This window comes from Topomyia yanbarensis, chromosome 2 (assembly GCF_030247195.1).
Source record: "Topomyia yanbarensis strain Yona2022 chromosome 2, ASM3024719v1, whole genome shotgun sequence".
Taxonomy (NCBI): Eukaryota; Metazoa; Arthropoda; class Insecta; order Diptera; family Culicidae; genus Topomyia; species Topomyia yanbarensis.
In genome coordinates this window covers 379881041-379900736 of record NC_080671.1, presented here as the reverse complement: position 1 = coordinate 379900736, position 19696 = coordinate 379881041, and the positions used below count along the sequence as shown (strand labels likewise).

Below are 19696 nucleotides of genomic sequence, written 5' to 3'. Positions count from 1 at the left end.
ACGTGTCCTTCTCGATAACACAAATCTGGTCATAAAGCATAAATCCACCGCTCGCGCGATCTTGAATCGTTCACGTCCGGAAGTATCAACCCTCGATCTTAGCAGCCTAGACTCATGCCTTCAGCTGGACCAATAAAAGAATGAAAGCTATGTTCACCGGACATGGCGACATGAGCGGGAACTCTAGTGAAATGGAAGAACTCACTCTCTTCTAGCATCTGAACCATACGCTAAAAATGAAGTATCAGATTCACGCACCACGCGCGATCATTCCAGAACACGCGAATATGCGAGGGGCCAAATAATAAACAATATGCACGCCAAATTACATTCACTCTAGTACACGCTACAAAAACGTTAACATACAAACTCTCAAGTCCTTCGCGATCATCCACGCACACCTACGCCCGCGATCTCGTAAATAGGATAACACTCCGGTGACTAAATTAACGTTTTAACACTTATAAATTCACACACGCGATCTTATGATATAAACGCCTGTTTTTGCGCGATCACGAATCGGTTACGTCCGGAAGTCCCTATTCTCGGCCTTAGGTGGACCAAACAAAAAAATGATGCTCATATTCACACGTTCCATGAAGATAAAAAAATCGAATATGCACGCGAGGGTACACACATGCAACAAACACGTTAACATACAAATGCTTGAGCCTTTCGCGATCATCCACGCAACCTAAACCCGCGTTCTCGCAAACATGACAACATCCCGGTGATAAGATGAACGTCTCAGAACCTGCAATTTTTCAAACGCGCTCTCAACCGTGAACCTCCAAAGTCCCGCGCTCGCCCGATCATGAATCGTGCCTTTTCGGGAATCTCTATCCTCGGTACCAGAACTCTAGGTCCATGCCTTCAGATAGACCAATTGAAATAAAAGAAAGTTCTCATATCCATTAGACCAGTGACTCGCAACCTGAGGTCTGTGAAAAGGTTTCTGGGGATTAGCGAAGATGGATATCTTTTCCGGTTGGATATTGAAATTTAAAGCGTTTCCGCAATAAACAGATAATAATGCATGTTGATAGCCAACGAAATCGATGTTCACAAACAATATTATATTGTTGCCTTCGGCCGAGCAGAAAGTGGGAAAATATAATTTCAAGTGACTTTAAAAAAAATCCCCAGCCAGCCTTTCTGATGGTATAACCAAGTTGCAGCTGAATAATACGCATATATATATATATATATATATATATATATATATATATATATATATATATATATATATATATATATATATATATATATATATATATATATATATATATATATATATATATATATATATATATATATATATATATATATATATATATATATATATATATATATATATATATATATATATATATATATATATATATATATATATATATATATATATATATATATATATATATATATATATATATATATATATATATATATATATATATATATATATATATATATATATATATACAGGGTATTTCGTTCATGGTTAAGAATCTCTCGAGGGGTGATAGACTGTCAAATTTGGAGAAAAAATTATTCTACACATACCATCAAATCTCAACCGTTACAGAGTTATTGAATTTTTTGTGTAAAAAACTTATTTGTCTTAAAATACCTCTAACTTTAAAAGTATACTTTGTATTTTAAATGTTTTAGTTCCATTCGAAAGGTGAGAAAATTTCCTTTTGACTGATGTTCTCATATCTTTTAGTTAATTAGTTTTAATTACCTTTTAGCTGTAAAGTAGTTAAAAGTTAGTGTTTTTGAGGAGATTTTTGCTAATTTTCTCGAAATAATGAAGTATGATTATAACAATATCCATTATCCAAAAGTTGGGTTTTAGGACGATTCATAATTCGTTCTTGGACGTCATATACCTATCTCTTCTCATTTCTTAGTAATTTCATTACTATACTTTTCCTGTAACCGACTTACAAGTGCTTAAAAGACTCTAATCTAAAAAATATGCTTTATAACGTTATTTACAAGATTTCATTGGAAAGCTGAGAAAATATCCTATCAGTGTATGTACAAGTATCTTTTAGTTAAGTGTACTAAATGATGTTTTACTAACGAAATATCTAAAAATTTGTTTTTTGGAGAGTTTTTTAATTATTCTAATTATTAATCAACACAATTTATCGTTTCTCTTATTCATTTGACGCCCCTTAATATTCTCTTTAACTTTTTATTTGACACTTTGTCTATATCTCTTTTCATTTTGCTGCTATTTAATAGTTAACACAGCATGACCTCGCCGCAAATGTAGTTGGTTCGAAATCGTTATTTTTGCATATGAAACGATGTGATAAAAACGATTTTGCGTCGAAACCAAATAATATAATTGGATGGAATCAAATAAAGAACTGTAGAACTTGCTCAAATGCATTATTTTCTTGATAATAATGGTGATGTTTATTATTTACAATTTTAAGAAAATTAACGAAAATGCTAATAATAGCACTAACTTTAAACTAATTTACTTTTAAAAGAATACTAAATTCACTTAACTGAAGGGTATTAACACATTTTTCTCTCTAAAATTTTCCTGGCTTTCGAATAAAAAGAAAAATAATACAATAAGTGCCGTACTTTTTCAATTAGAGATGGTATTAGTGAAATGAGATTAAAATATCCAAGTTAAATAACCCAAACTCATGAAAACAAGAAAAGGTAAGTGTATCATGTCAAAGAACGAATTATGCAGCTCTTCAATACTAACAATCTGGATTATTAAAATGATGAGGTTAACTATTAGGATTTTCAAGAAATGAACGAAAAATCGATTAAAAATGTTTAATTTTCAATAAATTACTTTGAAAAGGCTACTTAAACTCATTAGCTGAAACATGTGATGGCATCACTCAATGTGAAATTTTCTCACCTTCCCAGTGGACCTAAAATATTTCAAATACAAAGTATACTTTTTGAGTTAGAGGTATTTTAAGACAAATAAGTTTTTAACACAAAAAGTTGAATAACTTTGTAACGGTTGAGATTTGATGGTATGTGTAGAACAATTTTTTTCTCCAAACATGACAGTCTATCACCCCCCGAGAGATTCTTAACCATGAACCAAACACCCTGTATATATATATATATATATATATATATATATATATATATATATATATATATATATATATATATATATATATATATATATATATATATATATATATATATATATATATATATATATATATATATATATATATATATATATATATATATATATATATATATATATATATATATTAGCTTTTTTGCTAAGAAAATGTTTATTCATCAATTTGAAAAATATTTTTATCATTACTATTTTTTTTGCACAATGGTTCATAATTACAAACGAAAAACACTAAAACGTGATGAATATAGTATTCATCCAGAAATTGCTCCGATGCAAATGGGAATATTTTTACGTGCTACTGCTCGTGATTTTGACATTCCAAGATTGACATTGAATTCTATTTTCTTCATGTTACAATTGAATAACATAACATTAATCGATTTATCATTGAAAAAAAAATTGGGTTATATCTGTACTAAATCAACCAAAAACATAGGCAGTCGGGTTTACCCCACCATTTTTGAAAGCAGCAAAAAGGCACATGCGTACCAAACTTGAGTCGATACTCGTACATAGATATTGAAATTGACGATTTCTGACAACAATATACAACTTAAGCGCGATAATTATTAGTATTGACCCGATTATAGAGAATATATTTACGATTGCATAAGCGACACAATCTTACATTATATACGATATCCATAACTAGTATACGATTCAAGAACACTATTTATGATTAACTCTGATTCGTCGTAAAGAATATCAAATTGTAAAAACAGTAATCAATCATCTACGTAATAATAAAAATACGTAAAAAAGCGGGGTCTGTGGAGAAAAAACGATCGTCGATGTTTGAAATCGATGCCAAACCAACCTTACAGAGAGATCATTGATTATAGTGGGATTCGAACCTACGACGTTTGGATTGTAGAGCAGGACTTATTACACAGAACTCTTTTAATTGTTATAAATGTGACAATATTTCGTAATCATATCTTATCTTCAAGTAGAGAAACACTATTCCGATAAACATCCACCATATATGCAGAAATCTCGTTTCAAAGATATGAGATAAGTCGTAAGTAATTTCGCGAAATCGGTTTTCTTATCATAAGTTTGTGTTGTATAGTGACTACATACTACATACTACATACATACATACAGAAACAACTTTGAAAAGCTATAAATCCGACACGGTTTAAAATACAATATGATGGAATGTGAACGAAAAAACGATTTTGGTGAATTTGGATGTTTGTAGCTACATGTAGGTAAATTATCAACGCCCTATGACCAATTCCGATCGAACACAATGTAATTTATACATCAATGCGATTCTGATCGAACTGTCGTTATGAAATCACGTTTCTTCCAATAAACGATATCAAATATACTTCGGCAGATTAAAATTGATTATCTAAATGATTTGGATTTTTTATAGACAATTTTACGAGTCTTTTCTACATTGATATACGATTTGTGGTTTGCTGGGTCCTCTTCGACCTACAGCCATGTATTATTGAGCTGTTACTAAAAGTTAAAACGCATTTTAATCTCAAGGAAGTGATATACATACAGTTATACCACATAACGTTTAAAAGTTTAGCTCAGGCAGAAAACTTAATTGCAAAGATCAACATGCAACACGTCGTTGAATACGACAACGCTAAAACCAAGATTCTGGATGTATGAACGACGATAAAATTGAGGTGCGGTTACACGACCTAGCGCTACATATTAGATCAGAATACATTAAATGATTTATGTAAAAATACGGTGAAGTAAAATCTGTTAAAAACGATACTTGAGGAAATTTTTTCAGTGACGTTTCCAACGGTATTGGTGTTGTTAAAATGCAGGTAACAAATAACGTTGCGTATCTATCCTGGTCAGATTATTACGTGCCTGCTTTGTATCCAGACGAAAAATAATACTTCGAAGTCGCTATGAAAAATCAACCTACTACAACCAATACCAAAAACCAGTTTTCAACAGATTTTGATAAAACACAATCAATTGGCCGACCAATAACTGATGCGCTTTGTATACAGAAATTAACTTTCTGTATCTACGTCTAGCGAAATCGTCTTAGGGCTGCTCGTTCAATGGGATATGTAAGCGACTTCCGGCGGGATAAACACGGACGTACAACAGCGACCCGAAAGAGCAAAAAAAAAACAAATAACAACTTCGAAAGTTCGAACATCATGCAAGCTGTACCGATCAAGACATGGACGTGAACGATAAAGCGAGAGAATGGAAATGGGTTGACTCCCAAGTTGTGGGGGATACCACAGCTAGAGCACTACCGCCAAGAAAAAGATTCTCAAAACGCAGCAGTAAGACCCTCCTGTCCGCAGTAATTCTGTGTTATTTTTTTTAGATAATGCAAAAACATGAAAGCTCCACAGCTAAGTTATGCCAACGCATTGATTCGCGATAAATATAACAAAAATTATTATGAAAATTGATGTTAAGTCGTGGGGATCTGCAACAACCCAAGGAGATTTCAAAGGGGTCCGTGATACAAAAACAGATTGAGAACCACTGCACTAGACAACACGTTCCATGGCGCCATGACCGGGTACGCTAGTGGTATGGAAGAACTAACTTTTTCCTAGCATCTGAACCGTACACCGACAATTAAGTATCAAGTTCACGGTCCGCGCGCCAAGGACACGCGAATATGCGAAATGCTCACGGGTATAAAATAGAATTTAAACACATGTAATGTAATTACATACAAACGCACCCGCGATCCAACACGTTAACGTATAAACGCTCGAAACCTTCGCGATGATACACACGATCGTGAAGTTTCTTCGCCCACACATAGCTGAACCCGTACAATGAATAGCACATTCAGAATCACGACCCGCTGCAATTGGCCTTGAGCAGTGTTTCAGTGGGTGACATGTCCCGACTCGTCTGCATTTGTAGTGAGTGATTCTGACGAGGAGCCCTTCCTAGAACCAAGCTCTACAGTTCCAGTAGGAAAACTCTAGAAAAAAAAAATTTTCCCAAGGAAGTTATTTTGATTTGCAATGACCACCCAACGGCAAAAATGCAACTTAGTATGCTTTTTCCATGTTAATTGTCGAAAAATCCCATACAGATTTCGAAGTAACTAGATTTGTCCGATATGGCTCAAATAGACGCTTCTGATTAAATTAGGATTCGACTTAGGGGTGGGCCGATGGGAATCATTTTTGCCTTTCTCATATAGAAAGGTTATGCAATCACTCTGAAAAACGTCAACCTAATCCCGGCCCGGAGGGCCGTGTGTCATATTCCATTCGACTCAGTTCGTCGAGATCGGAAAAAGTCTGTATGTGTGTGTGTATGTATGTATGTGTGTGTATGTGTGTGTATGTGTGTGTGTATGTGTGTGTGTATGTGTGTGTGTATGTATGTGCGTATGTGTCAAATAATGTCACTCATTTTTCTCAGAGATGGCTGGACCGATTTGCCCAAACATAGTCTCAAATGAAAGGTGCAACCTTCCCTCGGCTGCTATTGAATTTTGGATCGATCGGAATTCTGGTTCCGGAATTACGGGTTTCAGAGTGCGGGCACACAGAAATTTCTCATATAAACTATAGGAAAAATTAAAAATAGAATTTTTATTTTTGATGCTAAATGTGTTCAAGGTGCATGAAACGTCGAGGTTTGATGCAAACTCGAAAAAAAATTTGACGACGATTCACTTTTTTGGATTTTGGCACATTTTTGCCTTTCTCATATAGAAAGGTTATGCAATCACTCTGAAAAACGTCAACCTAATCCCGGCCAATTTTTTTTTCGACTCGCATAGGGTTTCTGGATTTTAACAGGGGCGTAGTTGATGGTTTACAGAGAGGGGTTACACCCCCCCCCCCCTCTACTGTTCGCGCCCCTCCTTTAAAAATCTCCTTAAATCACCCCTCAGACCACCACCCCATCCAGCCCTCATACCCCTCCCTTTCAACCCCATCATCTTTAAACCACCACTGTATCACAAAGCATACCAATTTAAGCTGGGGAGTCGTTCGTTCATGGGACTTTCGCCCTCTTCACATACCCAGCCCCGCATGACAAAATGAGTTAGCAAGCAGATAACATTGATCTAATGATGATTAGGCTAATGGAGTATGATATTTTTTTGTTTCAAGTGTTTCACCGTCGACACGTAGCTCATCAAGTTCGTGGCTGGCATGCCATTGTGTATAAATGCAAAGTGTACTAAGAATGTAATGGACATTTCCACGATTATGTTGAACATAAAAAGCCTCCGTGCCATAGTTTAGAGAAATGAGAAAGGCACAATTGCACCGCTAGGTGGATTAAAACAGGTTTTTTTTTCTAATCACTCTACTATGCAAGCACAGTACTCTTCCACATTACATAACCGTTGAAAAATAGGAAACATTACTTAAAATATGTGGTGGAAACACAAGTACTCCTACGCGAAACATAAAAAGATTCACGCTATAAATATCACAAAATAACAAAAACATCTCCTGTTATCATGACCCGCCTGCTCCTGTATTCTATCAATAATCCAAAAACTAATTTCCTACCTCTGATTTATTATTTATTATTCATCGATCCTCATTCCACTTATGTTAGAATGTCACCAAATCCCCAAGGTTAGTCGGACGAGTACTACGTTTACGAACGCGTGGCAGCAAGTCAGCAGGAAAATTTCAAACAAAGTACTGTTGAATTCGTTGCGTCGCACAGTGGAATAATTGGACCTGATCCGCGGCCAATTTTTTTTTTCTAAAACGCTGATTTTTGATTCATTTAATAAAAAAAACCTGTTTTAATCCACCTAGCGGTGCAATTGTGCCTTTCTCATTTCTCTAAACTATGGCACGGAGGCTTTTTATGTTCAACATAATTGTGGAAATGTCCATTACATTCTTAGTACACTTTTCACTTATACACAATGGCATGCCAGCCACGAACTTGATGAGCTACGTGTCGACGGTGAAACACTTGAAACAAAAAAATATCATACTCCATTAGCCTAATCATCATTAGATCAATGTTATCTGCTTGCTAACTCATTTTGTCATGCGGGGCTGGGTATGTGAAGAGGGCGAAAGTCCCATGAACGAACGACTCCCCAGCTTAAATTGGTATGCTTTGTGATACAGTGGTGGTTTAAAGATGATGGGGTTGAAAGGGAGGGGTATGAGGGCTGGATGGGGTGGTGGTCTGAGGGGTGATTTAAGGAGATTTTTAAAGGAGGGGCGCGAACAGTAGAGGGGGGGGGGGGTGTAACCCCTCTCTGTAAACCATCAACTACGCCCCTGTTAAAATCCAGAAACCCTAAACGAGTCGAAAAAAAAATTTGGCCCTCCCTGTATGGCCGGGATTAGGTTGACGTTTTTCAGAGTGATTGCATAACCTTTCTATATGAGAAAGGCAAAAATGTGCCAAAATCCAAAAAAGTGAATCGTAGTCAAATTTTTTTTTCGAGTTTGCATCAAATCTCGACGTTTCATGCACCTTGAACACATTTAGCATCAAAAATAAAAATTCTATTTTTAATTTTTCCTATAGTTTATATGAGAAATTTCTGTATGGCCGCACTCTGAAACCCGTAATTCCGGAACCAGAATTCCGATCGATCCAAAATTCAATAGCAGCCGATGGGAAGGTTGCACCTTTCATTTGAGACTAAGTTTGGGCAAATCGGTCCAGCCATCTCTGAGAAAAATGAGTGACATTATTTGACACATACGCACATACATACACACACACACACATACACACACACATACACACACATACACACACATACATACATACACACACACATACAGACTTTTTCCGATCTCGACGAACTGAGTCGAATGGGATATGACACTCGGCCCTCCGGGCCGGGATTAGGTTGACGTTTTTCAGAGTGATTGCATAACCTTTCTATATGAGAAAGGCAAAAATCCAAGTGGTAAATAAACCACATAATTTGAAACATTTATTTATCTTCTTAAAAAAGCAGGTAGTCAGAGATGGAAGAGAGTTGGATTAGTTGCTCTACCCCCTACCTCGAAATCTGTATCTATATATCTATCTATCTATATAAATGTCAATGTTTGTATGTATATGATTTATGGACTCCCAAACGGCTTAACCGATTTCCGTTAAATTTTTTACGTAGTAGACAATTGTTATGGATCGTGTTTGTGTGCTATGGATTGCGGATTATCTCCCCGTCAGGTGGCGCTTTGGAACAAATTGTGTTTTCCTCCTATTTCGTTGAAAGTCGCAGCAACGCGCGATGGGTATTAACTAGTTTCTCATAAAAAAAATGAAAATTGGCACAGATCACAAAACCTTAATATGCACACTAGTAAGTAACTTTGCGGAAAAACTTGTCGACCCGCCCTACAAAACTTTTGGCTCAGCTACTCTTTACAAACTTGCACCTTGTGGATAAGCTAGGCTATTTTTTATTATTTTTTGCCAATATTTTAACCCTAATACTCCTCTGTGCGTCGGAGGTTCCCTCGGTCCCCGAGCCGGCGGAATGAGCCACCCTCTCCCAACCGAATCGCTTTGTGGTTGAATGACCTAGAACAGTGGAAACACCTCGAATCAATCCTACAGAACGAATCTACCGAGCCGAGAAGGAGTGTGAAAAGTTACTTCTGGGTGTGTTTGTGCGTTGCTCGCGTACCTTCATACCTATCACAAAGGAATCAGCACGAAGCGGAGACTTCCAGCAGATCCAATTTTCGCGTGGTAATTAGAAAGCATTTCATTATCACTGCGCAACCATCGCCACAAGGCGACGCCCATCCGGCTGCGTTTTAATTATGTGTATACAAAATTTAAATCTAATTTAAAAGGATTCAATTAGTACTGGGGGAGAGGAGGGGAGGGAATACTGCAGTGATAGGCTTTATTCTTCCGCGCTTACGCACGTGCGAAAGGGAGAGCTGGGTGGCAGAATGATTTAATTCTTTCATCGTTTTTCTTTGTTTCTCTGCACTTTGACAAAATACCTACGGGCTGTGCGATTCGCGATAAGAACGGAACGGAACGGAACGTCACTGCCACAAAAGCACCAGCCCGCGGTGTGGTGTTTCGAAAGAATCTGACAGGGCCGGAGATGTGTGAACTGTAAGCCAATTAAATATGCAGTGAGAAATGGTTTGATTTTAAGGCGATTAGCATCGTTTTGTAAACGGGGTTTCGTTTTTTATTCGGAAGTCGAGGAAAACGCTGACAGGCGGTTGATTCCGAGGGGGAAACAATGTAGTGTATTGTTTGAGTGTTACGATTCATGCGAAGCTGTAAACAAAACAGGTAGCGTGGCCTGCTGCCATCGATAATGAGACGGTCAAAATAGCGTGGAACTTAAAATAAATTTTGCATCGTCCACTTATGTAGTGTATTGCATATAACTCAAATCAGTGGTTTTTAGTAAAAATTATGGATTTGAGTTATATGGAATTCACTACATAAGTGAACGATACAAATCTTTAATATACTCATTACTGTATGGATCTGTATTTGAAGAGACAAACTTTAAGGTAAACACCGCATAAACATGGCATCAGCTAATCCCCTAATTCCCCCTTTCATATTTACCAACCAAATATGCGCCAGACGCACAACAAATAGAGTGCCGTGCAGTCAGTTTTCCTTCCTTTCGCTGAAACATCAAACACAAACACCGTCCGGATTATTTACCCTCGCAGAAGCATCTCAGCGAAGCGTGAACTAACAACAATCAAAATCGAATGAAACCAATTAGCAAATCGTGTTTACATTTCCGTTTTTTCTCCCCTCATTATTTTCAGAACATAGCCCACAATCAGCTTTCTGTGTATGAAAGAAATCTAGAGAACATCAAACAGCGAAACAATGACTCCCCCACGAACATCGTCCACATCCCCCGCAAGCCTAGCGGCACAGGTGCTAGTGTTCTGCGTCATCACGATCACTCTCCTACAACCCACCACAGCGAGGAGTTATGAAAAGGAGTCCTACCGGAAGGGAAAATCGGCACAGATCTCCGCCCCGCAGCCAACCATCACCACCCAGCTGGTGGATCTCTGCTCGGAGGACATCAACATGAAGCTCGCCTGTCACTGTTCACCGGAGAACCATGCCAAAGCCCAGAAGGCTTCGTGCTCAATTTTCGACGGCGAGCTGCCACGAAAGGACGCCAACTGGTTGGCATTCCACACGCAAACCAGCCTGGAGCATCTGAAATTCACGGTCCGAAAGTCCGGCAATCTAACCTACATCCCGTCCGATGTGATCTTCACACTGAAGAAGCTACGAACGTTGACCATCGAGTACGGAATCATTTCCGATATTCATCCGTACGCTTTTGGCAATCTTAGCGAACTGCGAGTCGCCAATTTGCCGAATAATCAGATCAAGACCCTGCACCCGAACGCCTTCGCCAATCATCCGGCGTTGGAGGAAATCGTGCTGGAGAACAACGACATCAGAAGGATTGATCGGGAGGCGTTTGTCAATTTGCCTCTGGTGATCAAACTGAATCTGGCCAACAATAGTATCTCCGAGCTGCACGATAATGGCTTTGTGGAACTGTCAAAGCTGGAGGAGCTGCGTCTGGAGTTGAACATGATTTCCGTGTTGGCTAAGGAGTACTTCAAGGGATTGGAAAATTTGAAGATCCTGAAGCTATCCTACAATGATGTGAACTACGTGGGTGCTACCGTGTTCGCCGACTTGTGGAGTCTGCAGATGCTGTTCCTCGACGGAAATAAGATTGAGGTTAGTTTCGACCTGTCTCTCTAAATTTTTGACCCGTGACGTTTGTTTCTTTTCCAACAGAAATTGGACGAACGTGCATTCGATGGATTGAACAACCTGCGCTATCTGCATCTGGAAAACAACCGGCTCGTCACACTCGAGAGCGGTACGTTTACCAGCGTCTCTGCATTGCTGGTTCTGAACTTGGACGGTAACTCACTGGAGACGCTAAGCTACAGTCATATCGTCCCGCTGATGGATAATCTGGTCAACAGCAGTGCGCTGCTGTCGATACGCGGTAAGTTCCCTTGGTAGATCACGGAAACATTTTCGTATGTCCATATCTAATCCAAAACCGTCTAACGAAACCATTTCTATCGTTTCCATTCCATTCCCCGCAGACAACCGTTTCGTTTGCGACTGCCGTCTAGCCTGGGTGTACGACCTGAGCAATCGTACCCGCAACGAAGACCTGAAGGAAAATCTGCACGCCATCGAGTGTACCCTGGGTGCCAAAAAGAACTACTACAGCACCGGCGCTCAGCAGACTCAATCCACCCTCGACAATGCCTTCTCGGAGAACGAGTTCGACGAGGAAGGTGACTATATCGAGGACGCTGCACTGGATAATGAGTCCACGATCGATGAAAAACCCGAAATTGTTAGCCTCTTCAAGCTGGGCAAAGAGCAGCTTCCCTGCCCGGAGGAGCTGGTCGGTCCCACCGATGGACCGAATCCACGCGAATCCAAGGGACTGTTGGATCTGCCCTGGGGACATTCCGGTGTTAGCGCAATTCGGCCGGCCGGCAGCAGTAGCACGATTGTTTGCATCGCAGCGATTCTCGTTTCCTCCGTAGGCTTAGTGATGGTCTCTAGTGTTAGATGGTAAGCTCGCTAATTTATTTTCCGCCTGTGTATGTATTAGACGTAAGAGGAAAAAGAAAAGACAAATATTGAAACATACAGAAAACATGATTTTATTAGAGACTCCGGTGAGAATTGTGCGCTACCAAAAAAAAAAGATTTAATGTAAGTGGTCCCCGAAGCAGAAATTTACTCTCACGAGCCGACTAGAAATTACCTAATGAAACCAAACGTGGAGTATATCTCCGGTGAAACCCCCTGATCTTTATAGCTACTTCTCTTTTTAACTGCTAAAAATAGATCTAAGCTAATGTAACGATACAAGATTAAGGTAAAATAAAACAGATTCTTCTACACATTAAGTCAAAGTGATGATCAAGTGAGAAATTAAGATATTAAAAAGCGGCGACCTGTTGTCGGAGCATGCAAGGAAATTTTAGCGTAGGGGAAAGCTCTCAATTCGCTTAAGTGAAAAAAAAGTGAAAGATTACCCCTGCAAGCCGAATACAGAAGCAGACGACAACAATGAATTTGAACATCTACTTTTTAGAATTATTTTTGATAAAGCAATAAAAAATTGATTTTCAAACCGAACCGGAAAGCGACCCTCTTCAATGTTTGCTATCACACTCATCGGTGCGGAAGGATTCAATCCTTTCTTGTTCCCCTGCATGTTTTTTTCTATTTGACTGCTTTTGGTCAATGGAAAATAGCGGACTTCAGCGGCGGTTTACGTAAATCCTTTCAGCCGAAAAAAAATCCTTGGTATACGCGAAGCACAGCTCAGCTTACATTTATTTTCCGCATCAGGTTGAAATTTTCAAAGGATCGGCATATTAAATCGGATAATCAGTTTCATTTCCTGTTGGTGTTTTTTTTTCTTCTTCGTTTTCCTGTTTCACCCCGGTAAATCATATTTGCAGTGACAGTAAAACGTAGAAAGGTAGGTATTTTCAATGCTTAATCGCATTTTTCCACTCAACTGATTTTTCTGTCGGATCAGAAAATTTCCAGTGCCTCCAGTTGATAAATCATTATGACAAAAATCGGTTATTTTGTCATAATTAATATTACTCAAATTTCTTGAGTTGGACAATCTGTGGTATGCCAAATTTCGATAAATTGTTTTTTAAAAAAATCATTACAGGGGTACTAGTGATTTTCAGATAATTTCTTCATTATTTTGTAAAACTTTTAAAAGATTTTCTACTGCACTATTTTTGGAACTGTACCTTATTCCGTCGGAATTTGAATAGCTTTGCAGAGAAATTTTAAAAATCGTCCACAGAATTCAACGGGAAAAACAGCTCGAAATGGCAAATTAAACGAAAGCAATTATGAGCGTGAGTATTAGCTGATGACAGTACAATTCGTAGTTACTACTCCGTGATTGATCAGAACAAGTGAAATTGCACAGATAATCAAGGAATGGGGCCTGGAAGTAGCTATCCATCCTCAAAGTACATGTTTCAAGAGTTCTATACTTTCGAAAGCCAATAACAGCACTGGCCATATCCTTATAGTCATCGGGGAAGGGAAAGAATGTTAGTGTAAGAAAAGTTGTTATAGAGACCGTGTGCACTTCTGCATATCTACGTTTGCCACGGGAATGAGTTTGTGTTAGTAGGATGAGTTAAAGGGTCATACTGTGGGTTTTTTTAACGGAGTAGAACGTTCCTTTTTATTTTTGCCTTCTCTAACTACTATTGAGTGTGTATTGTTCTGGTGATTAGGGGCCTTTGAATTAGTTCGGAAATCTGTGATAACTGCTTCGTTGCCGTCTGTTATCTATCATTCATCAATCGTTTCATACGCAGCTATACTAGTATCTCCCCAACTTTGAAACTTGCGCCGGTCTTGGCAGTTTTTATATTTAAAAATAATCTAAATAAAGCTATATTTTTGAAATTTTAAATCATGAAATACAATAATTTAAATTTTCATTGGTGTTTTCCTTCTTTATAACATGAGCTGTTCATTACGATTTTTGTTACACTATAGTATACAGAGAAACATATAATTCTAAATATAATATAAACTATTTTCCTAAGAATAAATGATATTTTCAAAGCCTGCAAGATATAGCTACGGATCTATCTGCTTTAGCGTTTCCCAGTTCACTGAACAAGCGATTTAAGCGCCACCTATTACGAGGACCACTTGTCACATTCAAGATTTCCCGACCAGAAACCCAACCCCATAGCGGGTAAGTTTTGCTAAATTTTGGGGGAAACGAAACGGCAGACGCAAAAGCCGAAGGGTACTCCATCTCACGGGATGACACCTAGCAATAATCAAAAGATCGTGACTAAGCTACTGGTTATCATCACAGGCAGAGTCCCCAATAACTACCAACAATAAGTCAGCCTCCGAAACCAGAGTGGCTGTTAGGCTGTTCACTTCACACCTTTAAAACGTTGACGACTGCTGGTACCGCGCTGCTTGCAGCAAATTTGATGAAAGCGACGCGGCCGTTTTGCGCTACCTTGCGCGAGGGTGTTGTTAAGGTCCTAGCTTGGAGTTCGGTAACTGCTGGTAGTGTAGGATCTCCGTAGAGCGTGCCAGAAACAAAATACGGATGCAACGATCCGGTTAGCGATGGCGGTGCGTCTTTGTCCGCACTTCGTATCGCCTGTAAGTCCACAATCCGCGCTGTAGCCAACAGAAAGAGATAACGTTGTTTGGATTATATGCAAGTAGAACATTTTTTTATAGCCGCCCAGTATTCATACTTCATCATAGGAGATGGAAGAAGTGAACAGTCTATATTTACAACAGGGAACGGGAGTTTCTGAATTGGAAGCTATATGAACTCTGATACACGCGATTGCTGCAAAACATTGCCAATCCTTTAAAGTTTTATCTATGAATATATTGACTATTATATTTGATTTATAGTTCCTGGAAGGGTACTTTTAAAAAAAAATGAAAGGTTAAAAATTTAGTTTCGACTTTGAATTTATCCGACCTTTCGTCTTTCGACTTTTTGTCCTTTCGACCTTTCGTATTTTCGACCATTTGTCTTTCGACCTTTTGTCTCTTCGACCTTTTGACCTTTTGTCATAGATTCCATACAAATCTAGGTCACCTTGATGAGTGATGTGATCTATGCAACTCTTAGTAGTGTTATCATGTGTTTATTGCTCTGGGCTACCGGCTACCGAGAATTGAATGGACAGCCGACAGTCGGGAGTGTTGCATATGTTTAATTGAATTAAACGGCACGTAAACGATTTTATTATTCCTTGCTCCTTCATTCCGGCGAAACACTGCATTCCAAAAGCAGTACAATATAATGAAAAGTGGTTACTTTTAGTGTCTCGAGACATTTGTCGGTATTATTATTAATGACAAATATGTATTGGTTTTTTTCTCCGCGGACGATTAATTTTTGTGTTATAATTTCCGCGTGCGTTGTTATGCTATCAAAGGCACATTTTAAACAATATAAAATATGCCCTACCTAAATACCTCAAACGACTAACTTTGTATATTGGATATTCAACTGATGACATATGCGTGGTTTTCTACGGCAATTGAACAAGATTGCAAACAATAAGAACGAAAAGAAATGAACTTGTCACCTTTTACGTCAATAATCAAGCTACAATATTTTTATAGTCATGAAGAATTATGGTTAATTTTACGGTAATATAGTGCATTTACTATTCCAAACCATATGCAATTACTGAATACAATAAGGACAAATAATATAATTTATTGATAATTTAATGGACTAGAAGCAGATCAATGAATATGACAATGAAACACTCGTTCTTCGTGCTGATATGACTGCCGAAAATTGGTAAGTGCTTTTGAATTCTTCATGCGAGTAGTCAATTTTCAATCCTCTTACATAATTCAAAAGTCAGCATTCACTCAGACAAGACCACGCGCATTAAATACCTAGTAGATTAGTTTCCTAATTGGCCAAATAAACACTAAACGAACAAGGAAATTAGTTTGCTCAGTCTAAAGAAACGTTAGCTCGATTGGCATCAAGCGGCAGATGCGTCTTCGCTTACAATGCTATCAAATCAAAGAACTAGAGATGGGCAAAACAGTTCACTTCGAAGAACCATTCCCGACTGAACAGTTCTATAAAAAGAACTAGTTCAGATGAACCGTTCTTCCGTTCAGCTGATATTTTACTTGTATCTAGCGAATGTCTCTCAAAACATTCGATTCTTGGAGAGGAACCAAACAGATGCTGCCCAAACTGTTATCTGTATGCTTAACAAGTTCATCAAGGGTGGCGATTTCTTCATTATGTATAACTAGAGAAATAGAGAATGAGATGAGTCGTTCGCTTATGAGTCGTTCTTCGCCGGTTTTATTCTGGGAGAGCACAGAGAGCGGTTTGTGGGACGGCAAGTCAGTTCATTTTCATTCGTTCGCCTAAAAATCGGTCCGAGAAATTCTCTAAACGGCTTTGGGTCATATTCAGTTCATTCGCTTTGAAGAGAATTGAGAACTACCGTTCTTTTAAAAAGAACTTCCGTTCGCTCATTCTCTTCAAAGAACCAGTTCACTTCAACCGTTCGCGAACGAATTGCCCATCTCTACAAAGAACATTTAAAATTCCATGCGACAAAATATGACAAAATGAAGACTGCCTAATTATTTGCATTTAATCCTCTTGTGCCTTTCTTTTTGGCTTGAAAAAACTTTTGTAGGTGGGCTTCGTGATGAGGAAAACAAAAAAATAATATTGATAATTCTTGCAAGTAATGGATTTTTCATTAAAACCTTAAAATAAGTAGGCCGCAGTGTTGGACACGTGGGCGAATAAAAAGCAAAAACTTTTTTCTTCTAGTTACTTGCGAATACAGATCGTTACTTATAGTTTTGACTCCATCAGAATGCAAATTACCTAAACTGTAAGGAGTATTTCTAGTGCTTTGGTTGTTTAATTATTGACTTCTAATTTATAGTAAGGGAGTGCAGGGTCTGCTGGCGATGGTTTATTTTTTTAAATTTAATAAGGTCGTGTTAATTAGAATGCGTTGCATAAAAGAACAGACTATTGGCTGCATCACAGAATTTTGAATACGTGCCGCGGAAATCTCACCAACTTACGACTATACGCGCAATGATGCCATCTGGTCACTTTTGATGATAAAATATGGATTACGTGAGATGTTTTTTAAACAAAACTGCAAATCAATTGATACTTGTTATTATTTTTCAGCCTCAATGTTCCGGCATTTTAAATTCGGCGCACACTTCGTATTCAAAAGCGAATTTTCGAAATTCTTCAGGTGACCAACCAAAAAAAAAACAAATTTTGGTTGTGGTTACGTATATTACATATGCAGCCACGAAAAGTTCTTTTCGCGTGCTATCGAAAAATCTAGTCATTCGTGGAATAGCTTTGAACTCGCCCTAAATAACAAAAATGCTGAAATTTAAAAACTTCACATAGGGTAAAGATCCTTCTTTCGGCCTAACCATGTGAAGCCGTTGGTTAGAGCGGCGTTAGATATCTTTGTTTAACGCATTGGTTCAAATGGCAAGACGATTTTTGTTATCATAATGGTTCATAAGAAGAAAGCAAAGATATTGGTGCCAATTCATACGCATTGCATCAATTGTATTCCGAATAATTAATGAAATGGTGAGGCACCCCCCTAATACGACTAAAATAGGCTCTTCACTCTAATACGCTCGAAAACTCAATATCGCTTACAACATGTACGAAACTGAATGTAATGCAACAAAACACTTTGGAAAATGTATTACACAGTGCTTGAAGTGCAGAACTAGAGACAGTGTCTAATACAAAAGGAGAAAAAAAAGATTCCGTCAACTAGCCTTAGGCTCCCCTAAATATTATTAAATGATAAGGACATCCATATTCTAACAGCAGCATTCACCAAAAGTTTTTAAAACATACTTCTTTTCAGCTAAAATTGTACATAATGCTAGTTTCGGTACGATAAGAAATCACTAAAGACTGACAATATTCTTCGCTCAGGTACCCAACACCGTCTTTAGGCGGGCAAAGTATTTTACCAAAAGAGCTAAACTTCCGAATTGTTTCACTAAACCAATTCACAGCTACAGTGAAATGTTAGTAACATGCTACTCAAAAATATTTTTTTAAATTATTGTGATTATTGAAATTTCCGAAAACAGTTAAAATTTGTTTAGTGAAGATAACCACCAAACATAAAATAGTTTTTCCACGTTTTCCTCGAATTCTCAACTTTAAGCTTCAATTGCCTTTGACAGAAAGCTACGAATATTCAAACAATGTGTGTTTATGAAAGGCGTGAGCGTTTGGAAGAAATGCTAGCGCGGATGACAACATACAATCATGTTTTAGTAGTTTTTTCAGACTTTTATAGAGTACGCCTAGAGGCGGTGGTGGAAACTGGAGGGTTAAATAAGATCGGAAAAAATAGTTGCATTACCGAGGTGGTTCATTTTCAAAGATGGCACGGCTGATGAAGCACTTTACAAAAATTAGGGGGACGCGGGCGAAAATAGCTGACCACCGCCTTATAAATTAAACGAAAGCAATTGTGTGGAAAAAAATACCCCCCGAACCGACAACCCTTGGGAGTCCGACCCAAAGCACAAACCTTCATGCTATGCCTGGGCTATGATGACGTTCTAGGAAGAACACATGGGATAGCATATGCGTTTGTGCATTGGATAGGAGTCCCAAGGGTTGCAGATTCGAATCCTGCCTTTGAGGTAATTTTTTTCACACAATTATTTTGTTTATCTTACCATTTAGATTTGTTTTATCCGGTAAATATCACAAAAAAGTTAAATAAGGTATTGGCACTAACGTCAAAACAAAAAAAAATGATACTTTTGGGTGCTAATCAGGCATGTTCTACGTGCTACTGACAACTCGCGTTAAAGTATTTTTTAGACATTTGGACTTCAGCCAATGAAGTACGGAGTTTGTTTTCGGTGAAGGAATTGATTTCGCGAAAGAATATGTCACTCCAAATATCGCTTACTACTGGCACGGAATGAAACAAATTATCAGTTACATCTTAA

General features: G+C 38.0%; 1 protein-coding gene across 5 annotated transcripts in view; it reads left to right on the top strand.

Annotated features, from left to right (window-relative positions):
- LOC131684666 (connectin) overlaps window positions 1-13273 on the top strand; it is a 698123-nt gene extending 684850 nt beyond the window's left edge. For all 5 annotated transcript variants that reach the window (XM_058967732.1, XM_058967735.1, XM_058967734.1 and 2 more), the window contains 3 exons: window positions 10888-11836; window positions 11897-12113; window positions 12217-13273. In XM_058967732.1, coding sequence (XP_058823715.1) covers window positions 10952-11836; window positions 11897-12113; window positions 12217-12704 — 1590 coding nt within the window. In that variant the 5' untranslated portion in view covers window positions 10888-10951 and the 3' untranslated portion in view covers window positions 12705-13273. The remainder of the gene's footprint in view (window positions 1-10887; window positions 11837-11896; window positions 12114-12216) is intronic.
- The last annotated feature ends 6423 nt before the right edge of the window (window positions 13274-19696 follow it).